Source organism: Ciconia boyciana, chromosome 5 (genome assembly GCF_034638445.1).
Source record: "Ciconia boyciana chromosome 5, ASM3463844v1, whole genome shotgun sequence".
Taxonomy (NCBI): domain Eukaryota; kingdom Metazoa; phylum Chordata; class Aves; order Ciconiiformes; family Ciconiidae; genus Ciconia; species Ciconia boyciana.
In genome coordinates, this window is record NC_132938.1 from 83809717 (window position 1) to 83836847 (window position 27131).

At 49.4% G+C, this 27131-nt stretch overlaps 1 protein-coding gene across 5 annotated transcripts in view; it reads left to right on the plus strand.

The window, feature by feature from the left end:
* Nucleotides 1-27131, plus strand: part of SLC4A4 (solute carrier family 4 member 4) — a 230154-nt gene that overhangs the window by 184659 nt on the left and 18364 nt on the right. For all 5 annotated transcript variants that reach the window (XM_072862885.1, XM_072862890.1, XM_072862888.1 and 2 more), the window contains exons 13-20: nt 1440-1573; nt 6383-6654; nt 11344-11414; nt 15474-15662; nt 17786-17899; nt 18243-18404; nt 24609-24787; nt 26156-26228. In XM_072862885.1, coding sequence (XP_072718986.1) covers nt 1440-1573; nt 6383-6654; nt 11344-11414; nt 15474-15662; nt 17786-17899; nt 18243-18404; nt 24609-24787; nt 26156-26228 — 1194 coding nt within the window. The remainder of the gene's footprint in view (nt 1-1439; nt 1574-6382; nt 6655-11343; nt 11415-15473; nt 15663-17785; nt 17900-18242; nt 18405-24608; nt 24788-26155; nt 26229-27131) is intronic.

Here is a 27131-nt window from a genome sequence, read left to right on the forward strand (position 1 = left end):
GCTGTCATGCTGCTGCTTTAATTACCCAGCAATAACTGCGCTTGGCCACTGGCATTTTGACATCATGTTTGTGGCCAGAAAAACGGTTTACGATTGCTTTAGAGAAAGTCCTGCTAGTAATTTAGTAGATAAAAATAAATCTTCTGCTCTACATAGTAACATACTGGTTTGACATGTGACAGTGTGAATATACTTTCCTCAGTGTCAACGGTAACTTGGGTCTTTCCAAGAAAGAGAGCCACAAAACTTAAATTCTTTGCGTTACCACTGATAAGTCAGAAAAACTGCAGCCCCGACCCTGACATTTGTCATGGGTGGAAAGAAGGACCTGCAGGTGCCGTTAATTGCTGGTTGCTCAGCGCGTGCAGTATTGATGAGGCTGCTGATGCAGACACAGCTACAACGACGCACATAAGCCTATGCTTAAATCTGCCCCTGCTTGTTGGGTAAGTATTCCTGGAGAGGGTGATGCTGATGGCTGCACGTCTTATTCAGTAGGAGATGATGCTCTTGTTGTTCCTTTAAAACTCAGTCAAGTGTAAACAGATTGGTTTCCATAAGAGCAAAGGAGGTAAGGTCCAGCGAATTCTGCCATTCTTGTAGAAGGATGCACGCCGAGTCAATAATCACGTTTTATTGCCGTTTACATTTCATCCACATTTTGCGTTTTAAAAGTAGATATTGTCCAGCTATAGATGGACATGAAAATCCAAGAATGCATCAGGCGTGCTCTTGTATCCTTCTCCAGTGAAGCTGTTTTCCACCCATGCCACAGGTAATTGTAGAGCCTGTTAAATACGGAATTTGTTACTTGCTGGTGACATCTGATGAACTTGGGTCTCACCACATGACCGGTGGATGAAGTAGCCTTGTTTGGTTTGTGTCTCAATTACCGAAACAGTTACTTGAAAGAGAGGCATCTTGTTTATCTAGAAAGAGTGTCTGCTCAACTGGAGAAAGAAAAAACCCACCCTCTGTTGTCCTGGAGGGTGTCAGCGCTGTCCTCCAGCCACGCTCTGCCACGTCTGTCAGAGACACATCCTCTGCCACGCTCTGTCTGTCTGAAGAGCCCTGCAAACGTGTATCTTTACTGACAAAGACATAAGAGATGTTCGAGGAGTTCTCAGATCCTTTAAGTGGTCTTTGAAAACACTCTCCTCCCCTTGCCAAATGCAAAATACAGTATAGTGTTCTTAAACCCTGGGCCTCAGAAGTAACAAGGGGAGCTGCTGGTTATCCTGAGTAACTGTGAGTTGCGTGGGACGAACACATCTTTGTGTGCGGCTGCAGGAGAGGGCAGAAGATGGTCTTCCCTTAGCCCGGGGCATATCGGCATCCAGCGTGCGACCCGTCACTAATGTGACTACTCATTTTCTTGCAACAGCGCTAATAGGAAGGGTTATTCAGTAGAACTCACTTCTCTCCTATGTCTACCGCAGGGCGTGTTGGAGAGCTTTCTGGGCACAGCCGTCACCGGTGCGATATTTTGCCTTTTTGCTGGTCAGCCACTCACAATTTTGAGCAGCACAGGACCTGTCCTTGTCTTTGAACGGCTTCTCTTCAATTTCAGCAAGTAAGTACAAGGGTGGAGGAGGGAGGAGGGGAGGAATGTCTCACACTAATGAAATAGTAGCTGGGGAATGAGATGGCTAGCGGTGGGGAAGGAGGGGATTTAGCGCATGAAATGAAACATCTCTTTGTTCCTTGTTGAGGCTGCAGTGCCCTCACATCAGGGATTTTCACCGGCACGCATGTCCCGGAGCGCTGCCCTGTGTGTGGGTGCGTATCTCCTTGGGGCTCTTGGAAATTCTTGGCCAAGTCTGTCCTTGATGAGAAGTCTGCACTAGCTACAGTCAGTGTGCTGGTCCTCCCCAGTCGCTGCATGTGGTTCCCTGGCTGCTCTGTATTTCCCGTAGGAGCAAAGAAAGGGCTCCAGCTCTCAGTGATTTCACTAACAAAATCCCGCAGGTCTCAAGGTTACCAAAAATTTGTCTTTAAATTAGTACTCATTTGAAATAATTGCTATTATTTATAAAAGCAAAAGTACCTATGATAGAAACGGCTATCCATCTGTTTGTCCCCGGAATTCCTCGGTGGAGCTTTGCTGCATTAAATGCTCTTGGGTTTTTTTTCCTTTTAACTGGTATAAAGAGGTTCTGCTCCCTCCCCACCATGTTGATGCAGCGGTGCTAGCTGACACCCAGAGCTCAAGGGAGCCCCTTCTGTGAGGTGTTCTCATTTACTATTCCCACATCTGCAATGGTGGCAAAATATAATGAGAACGCCTAAAGGAGTGCGCACATCCGTTGATGATCTCACATGTGGGACTACTGATACTTTGGCCAGTGTTTTGCAAGGAGATGGTTTTAGGGTACACAGAAAAGGCCCCAAATCAGTTGTAGCCCTCCCTTCCCCCATCAGGGAGCGTTCACAGCATTGCAAGCCGTGGAAGACGTGTGTTTCGGTACGCAAAAGCAAGAGCTTCTGGAGTTAAGGCATTGCTAGGCTTCCTTTCAAAAGCAGTCGCCTGTGATGTGGAACAGCTCTTTGGCCGTTGGTGGTTATTTTTAGAAAAGGTCTATTGAATTATTAAGCTGAACGTTGTATTAGGCTGCAGGTTGCAATAAGGCAGGAGACATGGTATATGTTTGGTTGTTTAATTGTATCTCCTTCCTCATTATATTTAATCTCTGTGGGTAGTTAGTCAGAAATAATTGAGAGCGTATAATCACGTCTTTCCTGTGAATACTCTGTGAATGTTGGAGAAGCCTTTTGAGGTAGAGAGCTTCTGCTAAGGCAGACGGTACATTTACATGTGATCCCGCACGCACAGTGCTACGCTGGGCTCTTTGGAATGAGATTATTTCATTTGGTTACTTAACTCATTTGATAATGCTTGTGGCAGCGTGAGCCGTGTCTGTGAAAATAGCGCAGGGCGGGATGAAACGGGCAGGGCCTGATCCTCCTGCTTGCGTTGTCGAAGTTGGTGTTATTTTATACTCAGTTGGGTTTGAAGCCTGACCGGCCTCGCAGCACGCTCTGACTGCTGTTAGAGCCATATTCATGCCAGGCTGGGGAGAAGTTCACCCTGGAGTCGAGGATGCCGTGGAGAGACGACCTGCACCTTCACATGCAACGCAGTCCCCTCCGGCCCGGCCCTGGGACTGCCGCTGTCCTCGCACGGCCTGCTCAGCCCTGCCGAAGAGGGGCAGAGGAGGTGGACGTCGAGCCTGTCCCTTCCCCCCACTGGAGCATAGGCAGGGAGGGAGGGAGGTTAGCAAAAATGGACAGAAAATTAGACTAGCCTGGGGAGGGAAACTGGAAGCTGCCGACTGCTGAGAGGTCCGCAGCAGAGCGAGAGGGGGGCACCTTTCTCTTCTTTCTTCGACTGGAATAAATGAATAAAAGCGGGAACAGACACGCTATAGCTGTTTGCATCTGGCGGGCAGGTCAAAGCCCAGGTGCGGCACGCGGAAGGAAAAAAGCAAGATGGAAAAACACTTTATACGGTTTTGGGAGGGAGAAGGTGGTTATTTTTAACCCGAGGAGGAGGTGGTGGTTATAAAAGCTATTGTCCTAACAACCTGCTGGAGCAGAATGGCAGGATTTTTCGAGGGAGCCTTTCTCACAAGGAAATTGGAATCAAGTACTGTGATTTTTCAATAACGCATTTGCGGTTGTTCATATTCACAACACCCTGTTCCCTGCTGGGAGCAAAATTAGAAAGACTTCCCATCTACCGATTCATTTAAAGTTTGACTCTGCGTGTGCGTGGAGAGATACCTAAAAAAGCCTCGCGTATCCAGCCGTGCATCTCGCTTTGGGTGCCTGCAGGAGCGGCGTTCGCCGCGTTGCCGGCAGAGCGGCTCGATGCTGCAGGACACCCCGGGTCAGCTCGCATCCTGGCTGGTGAGCTCTGCTCCCATGCAGAGTCTCTCGGATGCCCGTTGTGAAATGAGTCTGGGTTTCCGAGCTGGAAGCAGCGGGAAGCGAGGCGCTGGGCTCCCCAGGAAGGCAGGACCCCAGCCCTTCTGCCTTCCAGCCGCAAAAGCGGGCTGCTGGAAAAGTTTCCCTTCCAGAGACCTCGGAAAGAAAATTAATCATGGCAAAAGTACTTAGCCTGTTGTATTGTGTATGTGAAATGTCCTGTGCTTTTTCATTTCCTCTGTGAGCTTCAGAAGTGCTGCAGGACTTTGAGGGGTAAAAAAAAAAATCATACAGTTTAAAACCTTTTGAAATTCTTCAGTGGTGTGCGGTCAGGATGCCATCTGGGCTTCTGCCAGCCGTCTTCTCCACGCTCGCTCAGATGGATGGCAGCTCCTGCTCTCTGAGGCACTGACTCCGGATATTTCAGAGACCTGTCACTGGGCTCTTTCCTTGTTTTGGTTTGGTTTGGTTTTTTCCCTTCTCTTTTTCTAAATCATCATTTTGTTTCTTCCTTGCTCCTTACCCCTCTTCCAGGACAGACTCTCAGAGTGAGAAGGCTGTAGCCCTCCCTGAGATGTTTAGCTACAATAAGGAGAAAGCCTTGCAGAGGCTCGGTTTGGATGCAGATGCCCGACCCTGTCTGAGCCTACCCAACATCCGACCCAGGACCCGTACAGAAAGGCAGGCCACTGCCCAGCAGCAAGCCTTTAACTGGCACCCTGCCTGGTCTGCAGCCTTTCCTCCCATTTTACAGTCGCGAGGTTGTCATTCCCCCTGCCGAGGTGCGCTCTCGTTCTCTACTCTGCAGTTTTATACCACGCACTAGAAAATTGCCCTCGAGCCCCTCCGTTGGCCGGGATTTCTGCTGCTGGTGGGGTAGGCGCTTGGGGTGCGCCGTGCAAAATTGCTGCAAAGTTTGCCGCCCGTGGGTGAACGCTGACAAGGGGTAGAGGTGTGTAACAGCACGCCGTGTCTACCGGGAAATAGTGTGTAAAAACAGGTGCGTGGGAGATGCAAGGACATTTTTACTACGCAAGGTTCGGGGGAGTCCCTCTGCAGTGGGGACTCGAGTAAATGGCGGGACCAGCCTGTAGCCAGCTCTGAAGGCATCCGGTTTTGCCAGGTTGCAGGCGCCCTACCAAGTGTTTTGCCGCTGAGCTAAAACCGCCCTTGGTAGTAGGAGCTAAGCCCTCTGCGAGGCACGCACGGTTCTCCGGAGGAGCCCACGCTGGCCCACGCCTGTCCTCTCGCCGCAAACAGGCCGGGAGGGATTGTGCTGCAAGGCAATCCAGCAACCTCCTTCTCCCTCGTGCCTTGGAGAGGCACTTGAAGACGCCTTTCTGCTGTTATGTTTTAGAGCTGTGGGTGGTTATCTGGGGTAGCCTGCATTCCTAAGGTGTCTTGAAGACGGCTTTCGCGGCTTTTTATTTAAAGGCAGGCTGACAGGGAGAGATGTCCAGTTTTTTGTGCAACACTTGATGTAGTTGGGGGAAGGAAGGGATAAAGTCCTGGGCCCCATCCCCTCCCCAGAGCTTTCTGACTCTGTTAGGGACTTTGCTCTGAGACTTTCCACAGAAACTGCCTTTCCTCCTTTGCCCTTCGACACGGCAGGGCTCCTGCCTTCCAGGGAAGACGGGCTGGCTGGGGCTGCCCGCCCCGTCACTCCCTTCCCCAGAGCAGGCAGTAACCTCCCGGCAGGGCTTTATCTGCTCTGGCGTTCGCTTTTCGTGATTGTTTGGCCCTCAAAGTGTGGTCCCCCTCGTGTTTGGTCCTCAAAGCCTGCCGTCAGGGCACGGCAGCCTCGAGCAGCAAGCGAGGGGCAAACAGACTTCCCAGGAAGGAGCGATGCAGTTCGCTCCATCGTTCTCCACAGCCTGCCGTGTCCTGGCACCAGGGTTTGTCATCTTATGCTTTGTGCTTCTTGATCTGCTGCTGCTGCTCTTTTGGTTTCTGCAGATAGTGCAAGGGCCTGCGATGGACACGCAGGCTCCTGAGCGTGAGACGCGGCAGGAGATTGCTTTTCTGAAGGAGATTTGTAAGCTGTGGTTACGTCTTCAGCTGGTGGAAAGCTGTCGGCGTTGAGCTGCCCTTGGTCTGGACAGCTGGATGTGTGGGCCTTTACAGCTCTGTGCGTGTTTGCCAAGGGAGGATTTTTACTGGGAAGCCTAGAAAGAGCTTGAATTCACTGGTAACGTTTATTAGTGGGGGCGTGAGGAAGACTGATCACTTCTGCGTGTTTTTCTGCCACCTCGGCTATTAAAGCGCACTGCATACATTTATGGAGTTGCCTGGCTGAAAATGGAGGGCTTAGCTCTTGGGAGCGCTCTCGTTGAGTCTAAATCAGCACAGGTCCCAGACGCCGTGCGTTCGCCGCTTCTCGCTGGGAAGTCACGATCCTGCTTGGATTTATCTAACCCCGATATTTTCCCTCCCTGCCACCCCTGTCTTGTTGCAGAGACAATAATTTTGACTACCTGGAGTTTCGTCTCTGGATCGGCCTTTGGTCAGCCTTCCAGTGTCTCATTCTCGTCGCTACCGATGCCAGCTTCCTGGTCAAGTACTTCACCCGCTTCACCGAAGAAGGTTTTTCCTCCCTTATTAGCTTCATCTTCATTTACGATGCTTTCAAGAAGATGATCAAGCTGGCAGACCATTACCCGATCAACTCCGAGTTCAAGGTGGACTATATCACGCATTACTCTTGTGCCTGTGAACCGCTAGATCCAGGTAAGAGAATGTTTAATTAGCTCTCCAATTTGCAGATAGGAGATTGCATTGGCTTTCTTTTTCTATTGTGCTGCAGTCCAGATAATAAACAGGTAGGTTAATCCTTCTTGATCGGGTGTCTTCAGATATCTTACCTTAGCCTTATTTTGAAGCTGAGGGGTGAATTTCACCCTGCGTGCCAACCGGAATGTCTTTATGGCCGACCTTCCTGGGACTCCTCATGTGAGCATCGTTACCAGTGGAGAAGCTGTCTCTGTACCCTCGTCTCCTTGCATCCCTGCGGCTGTGAATTTTGAATGGCATTCCTCTGAGAAGTCTGTGAAGGGACAGAAGTGGTGGCCAGGTCACTGCCATGGTGCTTAGGTTACTCCTCCTATCCGCTGTGCCATTGAGTCAAGTGCAGGAGCTGGATTTATTCAGGGTGTTACCCAAACGTGGGTGGTTTCCCACCTCCTGGCTGCGTGTATGAGTGGAAAAGCACAAACAATTCCTTCCTAGAGCGGAAGGGAAGTATATCCAACAGTTCAGCCTATCACCAGAGCGTGGGCTGCAAGGCAGGTATAGCCAGCATACGTGTAGATCTGGCAACACAACCAGGAACAAAAGGTTACAAAACCCAAATACAAACAGAAGTACACTGGCTCGTACCACTAGGGAAGCTGTGACCACTCCTAGGATCCTTCAGACAATGAGGAGTGCGTAAGAAACTTGGTTTGTGCTCAAAGTAAACTTCAGGTTATCTCAACATACCTGTCAAACAGGAAAAGCTTCTGGTTGCTGCTAGCTGCCTCTGTGCAAAAGGTGTCGGGAGCTGGATCCCTTGGAGCTGCGTGCTTACGTTAGTTATTAAGCGTAGGGGCTCTGCAAGCACTCGGACGTTGGTCTAGTTCTGCTTCCATTTGCGTGGCAGGGTGTTTTCCTTTTCGGAGTTAGGACGATGGCGAATGGTCAATGCCGAACTGAAAGTCTCCGCTTCCCATCTAAACGGGTACGGTGCAGAGCCGGTGCTCGGTGGTACAGCTGGAATGTGTAGAGGGAACGGAGCATGTGGCAGAAGCCCACGTGTTGCTTCCTGAGAGATCTGTGCCTGGAAATACAATGCTGGTCTTTACCTTTGTAAGCAAGCAGGGGGAGGATCAGCCTGTGTGGTTTGATAAAGTTCACAAACCCTCATTGCCACAGTTCTCTTTTCATCCGATTTACTTCTTTGCCAGATGTTTGTTTCAGAGGGTAAAGATGACCTTATCGTCATCATCTCCAAGTGCTTCTTCCTTAGTTTTTCGAGCAGTGTTGCATAAACCTTGAATAGGAGGAGTGACCGGATAGTCCTGGAGGTGCTGACAGCAGTCTGTCCGGGTAACCCTCTGGGACTTGGCTGCAGCCACACCGAGCTCTCCTGCACAGATCTGCCCGAGGCCGTGGCACCTCGGGCATGAAGGCCAGCGCTTCAGAAGCTGCCGAAGCTGAGGGAGAAGATTGGAAACAGCAAACTCTCTGGGAATGGAGCAGCTGACAGAGCGATCCCGTATTTAAACTCAGCCCAGGACAAGCTCAAAAAATAATCTGAGGCTTCTGTGTGTGAAGCAGCAAGTGCTGGTGTTAGAGTATTGGCAGAGCAAGCGGCACTCGCTGGCTCCTGTGGCTGTTCTCATCCCTTGCTTGGTGGCATGTCCTTCCACGGTGGATTTGATGCACAGAAGCAAGGAATTTTCCAGAGGCAGAAGTGGCCTGTTAAATAGCTGCTAGCGTGGCGGTTGTGACACCGACAGTTTGGCCTTTCCTGAAATACATGGATACACGCATGTCTGTGTAGCTGTGTCTCTGCATAAACCCAGACGGCGTCCATAAGCAAAAGACAGCACAGATTTAATTCCTGTTCCTTAAACAAACAGGTTTCCACATCAGCAGCTCATCGCAGCCACAGAGGAGGTTTTCGGTTTTCTCCATTACCACGCAGCAGTAAATCAGCAGCAAAGTAGTGAGCAACAGCCAGGGCAGAGTCTAAGCCCAATGCTTTCACAAAGGGGCTCTGCAGCCCCTCTGGGTTTGCTCGTTTGTAAAGATAGTGCCTTGCTCCGGGGTCATGCTTATAGCCATGCAGCGGGAGTCGGCCTGTAACATTTTGCTCACTGAACAGAAGCGGCCTTATTCTCCACGTCCTGCATTTTTTTAAAGCCCCGTATAAGATGGCAAAGTAGAGGCAGAATACCATCGTGGCCCTTCTGGGATATTTGCTGGCTGCTCAGCACCATGTCGGTGACCGGGGGGCTTGGGGAAAAGGGGAGTTGTGCCCGGGCAGCTGGGTGGGCTCTTTGTCCTTTGGCTCGGGATGAACACACCGAGGGGGATCGCACAGCATAAGATAAGCTGGGAAATCTGAACTTAGCCCAAAGCAAGCTGTGATCCCAGCGGCGTAGTGAATATGCTTGAAACAAAGCTCAAGACCTAAGGTCTTGCAGCAGCAGGTTTTGTAAGCAGATGCCAAGAGAGCATTAGGACATCAGTTATCCTTTATGCTGACATTTCCTCCCTGAAAGTTTGCAAGCTTTCTCTAACGCGTCAGGAAATGGAATAAAAATGCACGTGGCAGATGATTAGCACAAGGGGATGCCTGGTTCTAGGAAAACAGCGTAATGCGGTAGCAGGTGCTTGCTTTCCAGTGATTTTCCTCTAGTGCGGATCGTGTCTGCTGCTGTTGGGGTGTTGTAAGCAGTGGTTGATAAGCTCGCAGGGGTAGTGCTGGGGTCGGGGGAGATTTGCTTGGTTTTTTTCCCCAAAGCAAGTGCAGGCAAAGCTTTATTGATTTTCATCATGCCACAGGTAAAGCGGACTCTTCTTCCCTCATACTCTGATTCAGGCTTTCTACTGTTGGGTTTTATCTCTGTGTCGCTAAGCTTTGGCTCCAGAGTTTTGGCATCAGCCCTTAGCTCACATTGCTTGGTTTCTGCACCGGGCTCTGCCCGCAATCCCACTTGCAGGGGCCTCAGAAAGCCGGGGAGCAGCGTCTCATCAGCCCCACCACGCTTTCCGCAGGACCTTAAAATGCCTTTGAAATGGCCGACGTGTGTGTGTGTCCCGACGTACTTAGTGTGTCCCGCGGGGGCTTCCCTTTGATCCTTGCACCTCCAGTCTGCATCTCTGAGCTAGCCCGCGCCGTTTTATACCGTGGGTCAAGAAGTTAAAAGGCAAAACCAGCAGCCAGACCCACGCTCCATCCGCCTGCAGGAGCACTAGCATCCACACAGCCACTGTTCAGCCAAAAGCAAAGCGTCAGGGCGGCGTGCTTGAAGGCCGACGGGGCTCGACAGCCGCAGCGGAGGGCACTGGGGGTCTAGAAGGTTGCAGCTTGCTGCTCTCTGCTCCGTGCAGTTTTTGGGTACTGACGTGACAGTGCGAAGACCCTTGTTGAACTGGCCGCCTTGCGTGTTTCTGCTCAGAGGGGACAAGCTGCTCCACCCAAAAGGCCCCTGACCTCATCTGTCAAGCCCACCAAGAGGGTTTGGACGTGATTGGAGATGCTACAAAAAGAACACGAAGCACTCTCAGAGACATTTACTATCTCTTCTCAGACTTGACCTCGCAGGAGAAGGATTGCACCGTTTACGGGCTCAGCTCCGTCCCGGCAGCGCGGCTCGCGGCTTGGCGTGGTTTCCGCGCCCGGGCGTTGCCCCCCGGGTGAAGGAGCAGGCTGCCCGCTCGGGATGCACAGCCCTGTCCTGCCCGGCCTTTCCAAAGAGGTCCCTGCCGTCGCCAGGAAGGTGCCGGCAGCAAGACCTGCAGGAACGCTTCGAGGGACAGCGAAACCCACGTCTTGACGAGAGTCATGAGATCTTACTTGTCGAGGACCCGGGAAAGATTGCCTGCGTAGAAAGATGTCCCACTGCTTATTTAGACTCTAGTGTGATTTCAGTAGTGTAAAAGACAAATGCGCTTCCTCTTTCTCCAGCTAAACAAACGTGAGTTATGCAATGTTTTACTGCAACTTAAATATTCTTATCAGACATAAAAGTACATGCAAAACCTAAAGAAAACACGAGGACATAGTTGACAAGGCTATTTTCGGGAAGGATTGCATTTCTAAATGAAATTTCAAATAAAAGATTTTTAATCCCATGCAAACAAAAGGAAAACGTGTATCATTGTCACAGTGAATGCTGCCCCTTTTTTCAAAGAAATTATCTCCATCCTGTTGATTTCAATTACTCTTTATCCTTTTTTTTTTTTTTTTTAACTCAAAAAATGTGTTTGTGCTGGATTCTGAAATGCATTTTGCTTTTCTGGATATCTTTGGGGTTGTGCATTAATTTCAAATTAATCATTAGGAGTGTTATGCGGATATTTATTTTAATCCCGAAATTGTTAGAAAAATACTGCAAAACCATGAAATATTATATTGTCTGTCTGTTTTTCTGGTTTGTTTTTTTTTTTTTTTTTTACAATGAACTCCAAAAAAACCCCAGTCAGGTTTGAATTATATTTCACTTAGCCTTTTCTTTCCATTTTTTGAAGTGATAGGTGATTGACGCCTTTGAGTCACTCTGAAACAATACTTTTGACTCACTTTCCTGAGCAAAGAGATTGCAAACAGTTTGATGGAGTTAACAGCTGTTTAATAGTGGAAATTTGCTTTCCCTCCTCGCTGTTTTGGCACCACGCTCACGGTATTCCTTCTTCTGTCCTCTCTTGCAGATAATAGCTCGCTGTTTAACAGGACAGCGGTGCCATCAGTCAATGAGCTGCTCTATTCCTCTGCCGAGACGGTAAGTGCCCTTTGCGCGAGCAGGGATTATGTGGTCTTTGAAGTCTGTAAGTGCCGTGCGTTTCTGCTGGGCCGTGCCGGTAGATCAGGGATCGATCACATGAAGGAAACCTTCCCTCTGACACTCCCCTGTTGCCCGTGACACTGTGAAAATGTGACACTGCTCCTTTTGGCGTGCTCGCTTGGTCCTCCAAGGATTTCCTGTAGTACTGCAAAGGGAATACTGTGTGCACAATTTGATAATATTAATTACTTGCTAATAGCAGCCACTTTCTTGCAGTCCGATCCGTGCGTGTTGGCAGGATGCAAATGGTTCTCCCCGGGGATTAGTCACATCCTTGTGTCCAGGGCTGTACTGGTAGGAGTGTTGTGGCTAGCCCTTCCTTTGGAAGGCCCTGTGTCCATCCCCTTCCTTGATTTTTCTGTAGCTAACCCTGGCTTTTCCACATTTCACTCCGGTGGTGAGCTTTTGATGATGAGGAGAAAGAAATGGAGCTTGATGGTGTCGGATACATTTGTGTTTGATGCAGAGGAAGTAAGTTGAGACACAGAATAACAACTTTCTGCTGAAGAATACAGATCCTACCTGTCTGTGTTTGTTTTGATGAGGTGGCCACTCTTGTGTGGCGTCAAGTGGCCCGGCAGAAAGGGAACGGTTTCTGAGCTGGGCACGCCGTCTGCAGGCACTAGGAGCACGAGACACGAGCCTGAAGGCAAGAGCATTGCCCGAGGTCCCCGAGGGTGTCTGTTGCAGGGTGAAGAAATAGAAGCGAGGTCTCCTGGTGGCCAGGCTGCACCTCGTGTGCCCTTTACTGCTCCTTGCCTTCTTCACTGACCCACCTCCGTCAGCTGGCCGCGGTGCCTGAGCATCTGAGTTGGCTACTTCTGGAAGGGCTGGCAACGAGGGCCTCCTTGTTCAGCTGCCCGCCACAGAAAATAATGCTTGGGGAAGTGATGAGCAGCCCCCAGCTCCGATGCAGTGCCAGCCGTCAGGACGCCTACATCCACCCGTCAGGAGAAGAGTGCCCGTTGCCGCTTCTGTTCCGTTAACAAGAGCAACTCTTCTCGGGTTTTGTGGGGTTAGCATTTGATTGTCAGTCTCGGGAGAAGGGAGGCATGCCTAAGAGGAAGGCGAAGAACCGAGCTGAGGCCTGGAGACATGAAGACAATCCGACGAGTTGCATTTGCAGGCTGTCCTTTCTTGGAACAGCCATCTCAGCATCTCAGCCTTCCTCCCCCCCAACCCTGCTTTGCGACGCCCTTCCTGCAGTGCAGTGGGGCTGGAGGGGGCTCCCGTCACTCCTGACTCTGTCTCTCTGCCTGATTTTGAAAAGAGCCAGGGGCCATGCTCTCCCCGTAGGATGCTCTGTCCTAGCCCCGGTCCCCGCCGGGGAGCCAGCCCAGGGCGCAGAGCTTAGCTCTGTTTCCACCCCTTTTTGGATGCCTTAGAGTTTCAAAGCGAAACAAATGTCTGGGGACACATGACAAGGATTTTGGGAACGGGAGGAGCAGCCCCGGCACAAATCCTGCCAGGCAGTTGGCAGGGGGACGAAGCAAGATCACGCTGGGGGGGTCTCCCAAAGAAGAGAGATGCCCTCTTCTTTCTGCTCTCTGATACCCCAAGTGGTAATCTTACCTATTGAACACTCTCTGGTGCTTATTTCCCTAGAGGTAAAATCGCAAAATGTAAAATATGCCCCCAAATACTTGTTTTTTAGTTTATCTGCCTTGAAAGCCACGTTCACTCTCCCTCTGTTGCCATCCTGAAGTCAGCAGGCAGGGCGCATCTGCAGAAATCCTCTCGATGAGGGACAAAGTGCTGCTGCTCGATGCCGCGGAGAGACAGTGCTGAGAGAGCAAATGTGGCAGCACCCTGTCAAACAGCAACGCGGAGCTGGGGCTTTTGTTGTTGTTGGGTTTTTTCCCCCCGCCGCCATCGGTGTCCGCAAAATCGTGCCTCCGTTCAGCTCTTGGGATTCACAACATTTGCCGAGGAAGCTGCAGTTTATTGCATGCGGCTTCAGACCACAGCTTTATAAGCATCCCGTTTGGAGGTGTATGTGATGTATTCTTCAACGTACACACATGAGCAAGATACTAATAGACGCGACATGAGGCCGTGAACCTTTTGCCTTCAGCGAGTACCTCACATATTTTCAAGATTTCTAATATGCCAGGGTTTGGGGTTTTTTCCTACTTGAAAATGCCACGTATAAACAAAAGGATATTTTGTGCCTTGCACTTTTGCCTAAAGAACATCTTTTTACTGGTAAACTGCTTGTTGGTCTGAATTAGTCTGTGCCCACATTTGTGTTAAGGTCTCTATAATTTAACTATTTGGAGTAAAATAGTCTTTCCTCTCTATGGATTTATTCACTTTGAGTTATTTTAAAATATTCTTTCTCTCCGATGTCATGGTTCCAGTGACTATGGTTTCCTTCCTTGGGGTTTTCATGCAGAAAAAGAGGAGCAGAGACAATGTGATTCTACAACTCCCCAGACTGACGGGATTTTGTCGGTACCTGAAAAGGCTTTACGTTTTTCTTGGTGTTAGCGTATACTCTCTGCATTCCCAGTCTCCCCTCAGACAGCGCTCTCTGTGCACGCCTGGAACAGCCTCGCGAGCTCGCTGCTGTATGCACGTGTACGTTCTTGGTCTCTCGTGCATTTGGATTTGTTCTGTCCTCGTCCCTGCGGTGACATGATTATGAATTATGCAGGGCAGGGAGGGGAAAAGCCCCTTCCTCAGGCTCTGCTTCACCACAAGCATTAGGAAACAGATGATCATCTAACACCTCCTGTGTGGCTCTGGGTTCCACGATGAGAGTGGAAATCCAAATAGTGCCTCCCGGTCTGGTCAGCCGTCGTTAGTAACGAGGTGCTTAAATGAGAACGGAAGCAAGTAAAGGCAATTCATATGCAGGTTCTTACTCGGCAAGGCTGTGGGGAGAGACCCTCAGCTCTTGGTGAAATCAAGGGAAACCGTTGTATTTGGGGGTGTTGTGCTCAGTCCCAGCAGCTGAGCTGGTGCTCTGGGACATTTCTGCAGCTGCGGGCAGGTTGTACCAGCGCGGCGGAGTCCTGCTCTGCCACCGCGCTGCTTCGGTGCCCGGGGAAGGCCGGCTGGGGTGCGCCGGCTCTGGAGGGCTCTGCAGGGGTATAGCAGAGAGGGAGGCTGAACCTCAGCGTCCTGCTGACTGCTCGGCTGTAAGAGAGAGGGCATTTTGGTAACTCCAGCTGTGTGGAGGAGCACAATTAACATCGAATATTTACAGGATGAGCCAGCTTTTTCTTTGCATGTCTGGCATTCTGCGGGCACCGATAAACTGATGGCTTTTACAAGATACAGGGGAGGATCCCAGAGCTGGACTCTGTGCGCCCCAAGACTGGATCAGGTCGTTCAGCAGCAGGGCCGTGTCCTGTGCACGGCTAGTCAGCCTTCACCAGCGTAGCACCCCGTCCTTTAGCCCAGGGCGATTGGCGCTGCATGGTGGAGGTGCTCAGAGCATGTCGGGAGGACACCCAGGAACTGCAGTGTAGCACAGCACCGTGTGTGCAGAAGCCTCCTGACGCCAGCGGGCATTAGGCGAAGCTCAAGCCTTGTTTCTAGAAAGGGCAAGGAGGCAGATTTTCTGCTGTGGAAGCAGTGCTGGTCTTGATTCGAGAGAAGCGGGTTTGGGTTTGGTGTTGCTTGCAGTGAACAAGCAGTGGGGAGTGGATGTAGAGGCGGTCTCAGGCCGCTCCAGCTTCTGCATGAGGTTTCCAACATTGCCTTTCCACTGGAGAAAATGCAGAGCGTGTCTGGCAGAGCACAGCAGAGGTTAAAAGATCTCTGTCTTCTTTCCGAGGCCCAGCCTGTCCTCAGTTCCCAGGTAATATCATCCTCTGTCTGGGTTAAAATCCATTCTGTCTGCGCACAAGCGCAGGGATTTTTAGCCTGTGCTCTGTGCCTCCCTTTTCCAGTATTTTTCCTGATGCTCTGTCCCCGTTCCTGTCCTAGCGTGAGCACTGGTTGCATGAGCACAGCTTTATGGAAATGTTCTCTTTTTTTTTCCTGCAGTACAACACCACCATTGACTGGTCATCTCTGACAACGAAGGAGTGCTTGAAATACCGAGGACAACTTGTGGGCAACAACTGTGAATATGTCCCTGACATCACCCTCATGTCTTTCATCCTCTTTTTTGGCACTTACACCTGCTCCATGGCCCTGAAGAAATTCAAGACCAGTCGCTATTTTCCAACCACTGTAAGTATGTCCTTTCACCCTAGCAGTCTGTTTCTTCACGCTTTCAGAGCGCAAAGATCAGCCTGCCTTTTGGTGTAGGTGTCACACACGCAGGGAGAAATGCTTTGCAGGGAAGCCGGGTTGCATTGGTTGAGAAACATGGTACTGGTTAACCAAGGTATGTCTGGGATTGCTGAGCTTTCCCTCTCTCAGTGTTTCTGGAGGGCACGGGTAAGGCAGCAGAAGAGCCAAAATGAGCCATAATCTGTCGTAGGGATGTGGCAGTGATTTTAAAGGTACTGACGGCAACACTTCCAAGCTGAGATACACAATGATGTAGTTCACCAGCCTTAAGAAATCAGAAGAGTCCTTCAGGACTCTGTAGTTTCAGCTGGCCATTTTCAGCGTGAGATGCACAGCTTGATGGGATGTGCTGACTCTGGGGTAGGATGCCTGGCCGTTCTGCAGAGACCAAACGGCCAAAAGGGGCTGTTAATCCTTGTGTCAGAAGTCTCCCTGCTTATAGCCAGAGGGAGTATTTGGGGAGGACAAAAGAAGCCCTTTGCTTTGTCACTGAGGAAAAGTGGGTAAGCGAGCTTCCACATAGAAGAGGAGAAGAGAGGCGCATCTTTGGCATTACCGCGTAGCGTTGAAATACTCAGAAATCAATGTAAAAATGTCAAATTCGACTGCAGTCCATATCTGATCTACCTGTTACAGGAGGGACCTAAAGCAGAAATGCCCTTTCTTCTCTGAGGATCAGATGCAAAATAAGGATGACCTGAAAAGCCTCTGCATGGATTTAAACAAGCTTTTGCTCAGACTTACAGCCAGCTTACATGCACCTCTCGGTCTCCCCAACTAAAGCTGCCACGACACGCGTGCGAGCTGGCAGTTTCTCTGTGTACCAAAGCCATGTTACTCGCTGAGACCTGGCCCCCTCCTGTTTTTGGCATTCTGACGCACGGGGATTTATCCTGCATTGGATGTTTACTGTTCTGCTGTGTTACAGTTGAACCTCTATTATTTTTAATAAAAAAGAAACAAATTCCAGCCGGGCTGGAATGCAGCTCAATTTATCTGTAACCATGTGAACCCAGGGAACCTGGAAGGAACAACAGCTCTGAAAAGATCACACAGTTACAGACAAGCGCAGCGGGTCCTGCCCAGTTAAATTTTGGGGTCTGACCAGTGGCAGCTTTAAGTCGTCGTATTCCAATGACTTCAGTAGAGTTGCACTCTTAGGGCGTGTTGAGGATTTAGGCGAGAAGCCTGGTTTGTTCTCCTGTCTGTTTAGGTTGATTTCTTACTTGAACAGAAAACAATGTAATCTCTGCCAGTCATACAGAACGTCTCATCTGTTGTGGAAGTTTGGGTCTTCCCATCTGCTGAAGGGAAGTGTGTGACCGTTTCCATTGTCTGGTGTAAAATACCATTTCTTCCCTTTCCCATTCTTTTTTTTTTATCCGCATTGCAAAATCAGTCATATTAAAAGAATGGAGTCGGGGGATAACACAGGATTTTTTTGTTAAAGCCACATACCTTAGGAATCCTGTGATAACACGGGAGGCTCGACTCGTGTCAAAAAAGCAGTCTCTGGCCCTGCATAGACAAACATGAATATGTGGACCCTAAAGAATCAGAGATCGGAAGGCAAACAGAAGGAGACAAAATTTTATATGTCTAAAAAAGCCACTTTGTTTTTTTTAGGTTTATTTGTAAATGTTCAATATTTATTAATATTGGAAGCTGATCCTGAAAAGTCTCTTCAGACGCTGCTGCAGAGGAGCTGGGTCTCCATACCAGTGGTTGTTGGCTGCTGTCGAATGTAACATCAGTGAGACCGCCTTGAAGAATTCACGTGGGAGTTTCTTACAAAAGCAGTTTTCTTTTTCCTTAGGCTTGTTTTCATACTTCCGTTTAGGCTTAATTGTTTGGCTTTCGGACAGCGCAATAAAGTACGAGGCACATTTAGGCAAATGGCACCAGACATGACAATGTGCGCCTTTGTTTCTATGAAAGGAGAAATGACGAGCTTGTGTTGCCACCAAACGCAAGCCTGGAGTATCACATAGAAACTACAGCGTGGGTGAAATGGTGTTTCATAGTGCTAACTACTGTTATGATATCAACTTCTGTTTCAGGCCCGGAAGCTCATCAGTGACTTTGCCATTATCTTGTCCATTTTGATTTTCTGTGGAATAGATGCCCTGGTAGGCGTGGACACACCAAAACTAATTGTGCCAAGCGAATTCAAGGTACGTCTTTGTCAGCTTGTTTGGTGGCCTTTGCAAGAGGTTCCCTTTTCCACCCATCTGCCCCATATAAAATGACTTGCCCGTGAAACGGGAGAGTAGTCAGCTATCTGGAAAGGGCCGTTTTACTCAGATGATACCCTTTTTATTAGCATCATTTTGGTTATCTCCTAAATCCTGCCTCCATACTTTGAACCTTTTGTTGCTGTTAATGGGAAGGGTGAAACGGTCGCAAACCTGAAGTGTCTCCCTGTCGCCCCATTGCTGGAAGTACAAGTGTCTTTAGGATGTCATCGCTCCTGTATTGCGGCTCTAATGCAAGCTTTCCTTTCCTTGCCCTTAAAAGCCAACCAGTCCCGAGAGGGGTTGGTTTATCCCACCTTTTGGAGGGAACCCGTGGTGGGTGTACCTGGCAGCAGCCATCCCTGCCCTGCTGGTGACTATCCTCATCTTCATGGACCAGCAAATCACAGCCGTCATCGTCAACAGGAAGGAGCACAAGCTCAAGGTGGGTGCGCTTTGTGTCTTGCACGCGTGCAGAGAGCTGCCCGCTGCTTTTTCTGTGCTAGAAATGGAGGAGGGCCCGTGGCAGTGTTGAACGTACGTGCCACCTCAGAAGCGTCGTTGCTGGTGTTTAACAACAATATTTATTTTGTTGGCTAGCGTAGAGTTTTTGCCAGGAAAACCGTTGATTGAGTTGAAAATCTTGAGCGTTGCGCAAACAGCATTTGCCTTCCTCCTAAAGCAAGAACCCTGTGCCGGGCCAGCTCGCAATGTCTCGTTCAGTGACCGCTTACTAACTTTGATTGGCTTCACCATCGTGCAGCCTGAAGCATTCCCACGTGAGAAGCTTTGGGATTGCTCCTCCCTTTCCTTTCGCAAACAGCTCCCATGCCAGGAGTACAATTGGCTGGGGCCAACCGTGTGAGGTTCAACAAGGCTCAGAGCCGGGTCCTGCACTTGGGTCCCAGCAACCCCAGGCAATGCTACAGGCTTGGGGAAGAGCGGCTGGAAAGCTGCCCGGCGGAAAAGGACCTGGGGGTGTTGGTCGACAGCCGGCTGAGTGTGAGCCAGCAGTGTGCCCAGGTGGCCAAGGAGGCCAATCACATCCTGGCTTGTATCAGCAATAGCGTGGCCAGCAGGAGCAGGGCAGTGATCGTGCCCCTGTACTCGGCCCTGGTGAGGCCGCACCTCGAATGCTGTGTTCAGTGTTGGGCCCCTCACTACAAGAGAGACATGGAGGGGCTGGAGCGTGTCCAGAGAAGGGCAACGGAGCTGGGGAAGGGTCTGGAGCACAAGGCTGATGGGGAGCGGCTGAGGGACCTGGGGGTGTTCAGCCTGGAGAAAAGGAGGCTGAGGGGAGACCTCATCGCTCTCTACAACTGCCTGAAAGGAGGTTGTGGTGAGGTGGGGTCGGTCTCTTCTCCCAGGTAACAAGTGATAGGACAAGAGGAAATGGCCTCAAGTTGCGTCAGGGGAGGTTCAGACTGGATGCTAGGGAATTTTACTTCACCGAAAGGGTGGTCAAGCATTGGAACAGGCTGCCCAGGGAAGGGGTGGAGTCCCCATCCCTGGAGGTATTTAAAAGCCGTTTGGATGAGGTGCTTAGGGACATGGTGTAGTGGTGGACTTGGCAGTGTTAGGTTTACGGTTGGACTCGATGATCTTAAAGGTCTTTTCCAACCTATATGATTCTGTGATTCTGTGAATAGTCGGATTTCCCAAAACCAGCCAGCTACCCCTTCCCTTCTAGGGGAAGGAAAGGACTTAGACCCGTCACATCGTACCCACTGCTCATCTGGCAAAGATGCGGCTAGAGCTGGAAGAAATTAGAGCAGCCCTTCTTTGAGAGGCAGAACTTTTGTTTAAAGCCTCTTTTCATGTCAACATAAAACCAGAAAGTTTCTTAAAATCTTTACAGTGTTTTGATCTTTCCTTGCAAGAGCTTCAGTCTCCAACTGTAAACACTGGAGAATGGCAAAGGAATCTTCTAAGGACAGGCTAGTCAAAGCTTGTCTTGTAAAGAATACTGATGTAAACGACATCTAGCTGCCTTCATAACCTTGCTGCCCCTGCAATTCTATTCGTGGTAGTAGTACTGTCTACCTTAGTAGAGGGCTGGATGAAGTTCATTTCCGAATCTACTAGCCCTGACCCCAGAGGTGTCGTTTGCCTCGGTAATTCTGCAAGACTCCGCCATTTGAAGAATTAGAAAAGGGAAGCGGGTGCGCATCTATCCACAAAGAAAGTTATATGCTTGTCCACTTTACGTGTCCATCTGGTGTGCTCTGCTTTTCCAGCAGGAGATAAGAAATCAGTAAATTAAACGCAGTCAGAAACTGGTTGACGTATGTCATTCCCAGTGTTTGCTTGTGTAGGGTAAACACATTCTGTCCCCTATACCCAGCAAATATGGTTATACATGCTACCAGAACTGTTCGTTCCTTTGAAACAAGTCCCCAGGTCTGATGTTAAGGAACACCGAGGAAGGATAGGATGCTTTCCAGTGAGGATGCTTGGCAGACGTTCCTTCTGGCATTTTTTTCAACAAGGCATTCAGGAGGATGATTGGGGCCAGCAGAAGGGTCTGATCGGTCGCTGCCTTACAGTTGATGTGCAAAACCGCTGGCTTTTGGTAGTGCTGGTGCTTCCAAATGGCCGTTCACTTCACAGGCTCTAGTTATCTAGAGAAACTAGTCCCAGGCTCAAGTCCACCTAACTCAAACTTCTCCTCTAGCATCCAGTGACTCTTAACATCTAATTTTCCTCCTACCGCCTTACTCCCTCAAAGACACGGGCCTATTCCCTATCATCTGCTGCTGTTTTTAAGGCAAGAAAGTTGCTTTGTGATTGTGGTCAGCTTTCTTCCTGCACTTCTGTCGTAGACTATAAGGGGATACTTTATGAATCTGATGCATCAGTGTCCTGGTTTTGGCTGGGATAGAGTCAGTTTTCTTCCCAGCAGCTGGAATAGCGCTGTGGTTTGGGTTTAGGATGACAATAATGCTGATAACACACCGATGGTGTAGTTGTTGCTGAGCAGCGCTCACACTGGTCAAGGGCTGTTCAGCTTTCCCTGCTCTGCCGGGTGCACAAGGAGCGGGGAGGGGGCACAGCCAGGACAGCTGCCCCCAACTGCCCAAAGGGCTGTTCCATACCAAAGGGCGTCATGCCCAGTATAGACACTGGGGGAGTTGGCCGGGGGCAGCGATCGCTGCTGGGGGACTGGCTGGGCATCGGTCGGCAGGTGGTGAGCAACTGCATTGTGCATCACTTGTTTTGTATATTCTTTTATCATTATTATTATTATTATTTTCCCTTCCTTTTCTGTCCTATTAAACTGTCTTTATCTCAACCCATGAATTTTACTTTTTTTCCCCCAATTCTCTCCCCCGTCCCACTGCAGGGGGGGGGCAGGGGGGGTGGTGTGAGCGAACGGCTGCATGGTGTTTAGCTGCCTGCCAGGTTAAACCACAACAACCAGCATGGAAAGGTTGGTTTCAAATGCTGGTGGCCAGAGTGGGCCCACCAGGTCACGCATGGATCTGCAGAGAGTGCCCATTTTGGGGAGCTCAGGCTTGCGGTGTGAGAGGCTGTGAGCTTGGAAGGGCCTCCTCTGTCAGGAGCTCTGCTCGAACCTAAGCCGGGACCTAATTTTAATTTGCACAGCACTGTGTTACTGCGTCCAAGCCAAAATCTCTCTCACCTTACCACAACGGGCAGAATTTCTCTGGATCCGACAAGCCCCTGTTACTGTGTTTCTCATGTAAGACGATCGCTGGCGGATGTTCCCAGCCATTAGCAGAACAAGGTCTCTTTGTGTCGCGGCACGTCGGTGTGGCTGCCAGCCACTCCAAAGGAGGTTTTGGGGTGCCGGGGCAATCACAGGACCCCGCCTGTGGTGGGTATGGCCAGAGATGGCCCCAGTATGACAGCTGTGCTGGCTCGATAGTGCTGTAAAATACAAGCAGTAAACTGAAGAGATGTGGGACATACCAAGGGCATAGCCACAGTTGGATGTTATTTAAAGAAGAGCTTTATATCCGCTGACACATAACAGCCTAGGATGTAGTGATGTTTTTAAAATAAACTTTCCAGCCTGGCGCTATGCAGTTTTTCATGCCTGTAGGGTTTTTCCTTTCCCTGCACGGTCAGTTTTATTGAAAAATATTAAATTCCTGTAAAAGAAGACTCTCCCTTCCTGCTAACGGGACACGTTTCAAGTGGTCTAACCCGTGAGAGTAGACTCCCTCGAAACACGGGTAATGCTGGGTCGTTATTCAGATATCTGCTTCACCAGGTGTATCGAGAGCTGTTGGAAATGTGAATGGAACTGTTACTTGAAAAAGAGGAGGATGTTTCAATTCATATGGGCACTGCGGACATTAGACAATTGACGTGTGATTTAAGACCATCCTGAGCCTGACCTGGAGGAGAAAGTCAGAGTAACAGGGACGGGGAAAGGTTTGTCGTGCTCAGTGGTGAGTGCTGGCTGATGGTCTTACGGGGGTGGTTTAAACAAAAACCCTGAGAACATCGCTTTTTGCCACCTGGATCTGGGCAGATACATTCAGTACTGTGCCCGCATCTTCCTCCGGGGGAGGCTCATCATTGACATGGTCTCAGTTTTACGTCTGTCTCCTGCACCTAACTAAGCAGACATATCATTTTCTTAAGCACTGGAAGAATATATTCACGGTTCTTCCCCCATGAAGAAGAGGCCCTTCATCGCTTCAGCTTATAGGCACTGAACGTGGTTATGCTATCAGCACTGGGTGTGCTTTTTCAGTAACACAGTAGCAATGCTCCAGCAAAGTACTCTTTAATATAAAAAAGGTATTTCCTGCTTCCTTTGTTATGGTTGGGAGCACATGCTTTTGTTTAATTGGGGGTTCTCGAGCCCGATCCTGCTACTCTGCACCAAAAAACACCTCCATACACAAAATCTACTGCAGGCCAAAAGAAGGACCAGTTTTTTTCTGCTAGTGCCTTGCTAAAGTGTTGGCAGGGTGTCCCGTCGGTGAGTGCCCGTCCCAGCGCTGCTGGCCGGCCAAGGTAAGCAGCGCACGTATGAGGCAAACAATGAGGACTGTTCAAGGCGAGCTGGGTTGCTTTCCCTCCTGGGTCACCAAGTAGGTCCGGTGATTTGTTCTTTCCAACAAAATCAAATTGAACAGGGTTAAAAAAAGTTAATCTTCTTTAAAATAGCAGACCTTAGAGATTTGTCTAGTGTTTTTCTGAAGATCCCTTTCTTTGGTGGCTCTTTTGTTTCTTCACTTCTCTTGGCACTTGTGACTGGTGGATTTCCTGTGTTAGTTCATTAAAGGATTTAAAAAATAGAAGATCAGAGGTCTTGAAAAAGGTGTAAAGAATGAGGGCAGCTTTCTCCTTTCGATAGGGTACGAGCCCACCAGCTGTTCTTGTTGCTTTCCCCAAGAAAGCCTGGGGTTGGGTGTTGAGGAAGATGCCTCCAGCACCAGGCCCGATCAGCAGGGCTCAGACCAGTTGTGAAGTCCTGACTTTGAGATCCCGCAGTTGCTTCCTATCCTAAATACAGGAGTTCAGCTCTCGCTCTGAGACAGCAAATGGCAAATGTTACCTTTAGGCGGGCACCGTATTTCTGTAAGATGGCTTTCAGGTGGCCTTCATTAAGTCATGACACTGAGAGTGATTTTACAACAGCTGCTTAAAACTAAAATTAGGCTTTGGGCTGGTTTTGAAGGGTGGTTTGGGCGTTTAAAGCTCTGCACATCCAAGCTGTCGCTTACACAGGCGCGAGACGAGCTGGCGCACAGAGGTACCGATGTTGGCCTCCCACCACATCACAAGGAGTCCTGTGCGCTCGTAGCAGAGCAGTAGGACAAACGGTTCACACCGTCGCGAGCCGCTCTCCTGCTTTGCAGACGATCTGCCGTCCGCTCGCCCTCTCCAGACTCTCTTGCTGCCGCAACTGTCGCGTGCTGTGAAAATGGGCCGTCGTGTTTTTGCACGCGCTGCGGAGAGGCGGCAGGGGGGTGGGATGGTGCTGGGCATTGGATTTCTTGTTGCTGTGTTACCTCATTAAAAAAGGGGAGCATATCATTATAAAAGTAGCGCTTTATGATGGGGGTTCATTTTTGTTTTTTAAGAGGTGATGCAGAGCTCCTTCAGAACACTATAAACCCATTATAACTAAGATATATGTGTGTGTGTGTGTATATATATTAAAAAAATAGAGAGAGGTACATATTGAGAGCTTGCTTACACTGCTTAGAAGGTACGCTGCGTATCTCACCCAATATTTTTTGGTGAAGGCGGTGCTCTCTGGTTGTCTTGAACTCATGGTCTGCTGTGTCAAGAGCTGCTTGACTGGTCGCAGGGCTTGCCTTGTACCAACTCAACCTCCAAGCACTGTGCAGTGTACACAAGGTGCTTGGTCTTTTGCCAGCCTGCTTGCAAGCCTGCTGCTCTCCTCTGCTTGCCGTATGCTGCTGTTTTCAGAGCTTGCCAGAACTGTAACACTTACCTGCCGCCGCAGGGAAATCAGGTAGTTCATCCTTTAAGGAGCAATGTGTCCTACTCTGCTATTTCTTATGACAATTTCTGTTGGCCAAAAGATGCTGTAGAAGGAACTGCTGCTTGTTTGATGTGCCTCTGCCTCCGGGCCAGAGCCCTGGCAGGTCCATAGGTATTCAGAATAATTAAGCTGAAGGCTGTCTGTCTCCCTTCACAGAAAGGTGCTGGATATCATCTGGATTTGTTCTGGGTGGCCATTCTGATGATCATATGCTCCTTTATGGGCCTGCCCTGGTATGTTGCTGCTACCGTGATCTCCATCGCTCATATTGACAGCTTGAAGATGGAGACGGAAACTTCAGCCCCTGGAGAACAGCCCAAGTTTTTGGGAGTGAGGTATGTCAAACCAGAAAGGCCTTAATTGCCTTGTTTGCCTGCGAAGATCGGTTTGTACTATAAATGGTCTTGCTTCGAGTAGGACACGTGCAGAGGTTCAGGGGGAGTAGCTCCGAGATTTGCTGTAAATCTTCAGATCAGCTGTGCTTCCTTACAGCTTTTTTTGTCCGCAGAGAATATACCCAGTTAGAAGTTTATCTGGCGTAGCCCTTTTGCAAATACTCTTCCTTGAAAAGGAAGAAAGCTGTTGTACTACGTGCGTGCCTGTAGATGGGGGAGAGCCTCTGCAAACCTGTGGGAGCAAAGGGAGGAAAGGAAGGCAACTTCGCACCGGGGCTTCGACCATTTCTCGGTCTGCTCTGGGCACGCACGTTGAAGTCACCCCAAAATACACAGATTTTTACAGAGCAAGCTCTGGTGCCCGTGGTGCCCTTTTCACTGCAGAGTTGTTGTGAAGAATTTCGTGCTGCATCCTTTGTATTTCCAAACCCGGCTGTGGGATTTAGCAGCGCAGGTCTCTGGCAGTTCCTTGGACAAATCCCCGTGTGACTCCTCAAAAGTTTCTTTGGCCAGATCAGACGTAGTTTTCCAGTGTTTGAGAAAGGAGATAAATTTACTGCAGGTTTCTTCATCCACGGAAATTAGACAGGCATTCATTAGCAAACAATGGTAAAAAACGTAAACCTGTCATGCCTAGAGCCATCCGCTCTACTTAATCAAGCCATTTTTTCTGTATTTGGTTGCCTTAATTAAGTACTTTCAATAGGAGCACTTCTGGAAATCAGGCCACTTGTTCAGGCGACTAAATAGAAATTGAATGGCCTAACTTTCAGTACTCTGAAATATGACTGGGGAAAGTATTTTTGGATGTAGGGAGCGGCTGCGGGTGCCGATGACGGCACGTGTTCAGCACCCCACGAAGGCCTGGACCGTTTATCCAACTGCTGGAGTACTATGACCAGGACTCAAAATATGCTACTAATCTAAGAGTGGCGAGCTAATGATTTATTACCTATTTGCACGCTATAAATACTGCCATGCAGAGAATTTGGATTGCTAGTTAACGGTTTCTAATGTTTAACATGTAAACACACCTCTTACTCAGTAGCAGTACTCTGTTGATCCACAAACAGCAGAGCTGAGGCGGCATACAAAAACTGATGCGGTGTTTGAAAAAAGAGGTGTGTGAGGCTCGCTCAGGCTCAAGATACCTGCCTGATGCTGTTGGCTTGTGATGGCCAGTCTGCTTTGGAAATGTGGCTGCAAAAATGAGTTGTCAGGCTTTATGTTGGCTTTGAGTACGCTGAGGGGGAACAAAACCAGAGTGCAAGCTGAAGCCATCCTGCTCACCCAGTGATTCTGTTTCAGGGAGCAGAGAGTCACTGGAGTCATCGTTTTCATTCTGACCGGTGTGTCTGTCTTTATGGCTCCCATCCTAAAGGTAAGGACATCGCCTTTTCTGCTTCCTTCTGCTCACACAGCCGAAGCAGGGCCACAGCAACTGTCGGGCTATTTTTATGCTACTAAAAAACCTCAGCGTTGAAGTGTGGAAAAGGAGATTAGTGAGAATTACTGATGCGGTTTTACAGTTTTCTGGAAGCTTAAATACAAACCTTTTGGAAGGAAGAAAGACCATCGTTGTGGTGTGCTGGATAGTAACAGTGACAAAGTTCAGGGCTGGTGGTCTTGGGGGCTGTGATTTTTTTCGCTTTAAGATTTTTCTTCCATGTTTGCATAGAGTTAAGTTGCCTTTTATTTTGCACTCTTATACTTCTGCTGTGCCTGTGTTTTATGGAAAATATATTGCGGATAAAGCGTGAGAGCCTACTGGCGGTGTGATGGAAGGATGGTTGGCAGTGCTACAGTAGAGTTGCTGCATGGAAGACACAGGTTAACAGATGGATGGGTAGTTTTAAAAGTACATTTGCATTTATTTGTGCGTGTGCACATCTGAACACATATACCTGAAGCAAATCTTCATTTGGTGCTTACTCATGGGCTGTGTGCGTGGCCCGCTGAGAGGAGGTATTTTGAGGAGAGAGAATACGCAGAAGCGGTGGCAATGAGCGGAGCTCACAGCTGATGGTGTTAGTCCACGGGTATAGTTGTGGCCAAAAATCTTTGGGACCGTTGCCACTGCTGTAGCGGAGCTGTACCCTGCCCGCTGCAGCTGCCAAGGCACGCACCTCAGCAGCGCGAGGCTCCTGCAGCTTGCCTGGCTTTTTTAAAACAAGCCAGCACAACAATCAAATTTTCACTCTTTCAGGCTGGAGCCTGCTAAAATAGCACATCCCTTATCGCTCAGAAGCGATGCCCGGCTCAGCAATATGGAAAACGTGTTTCT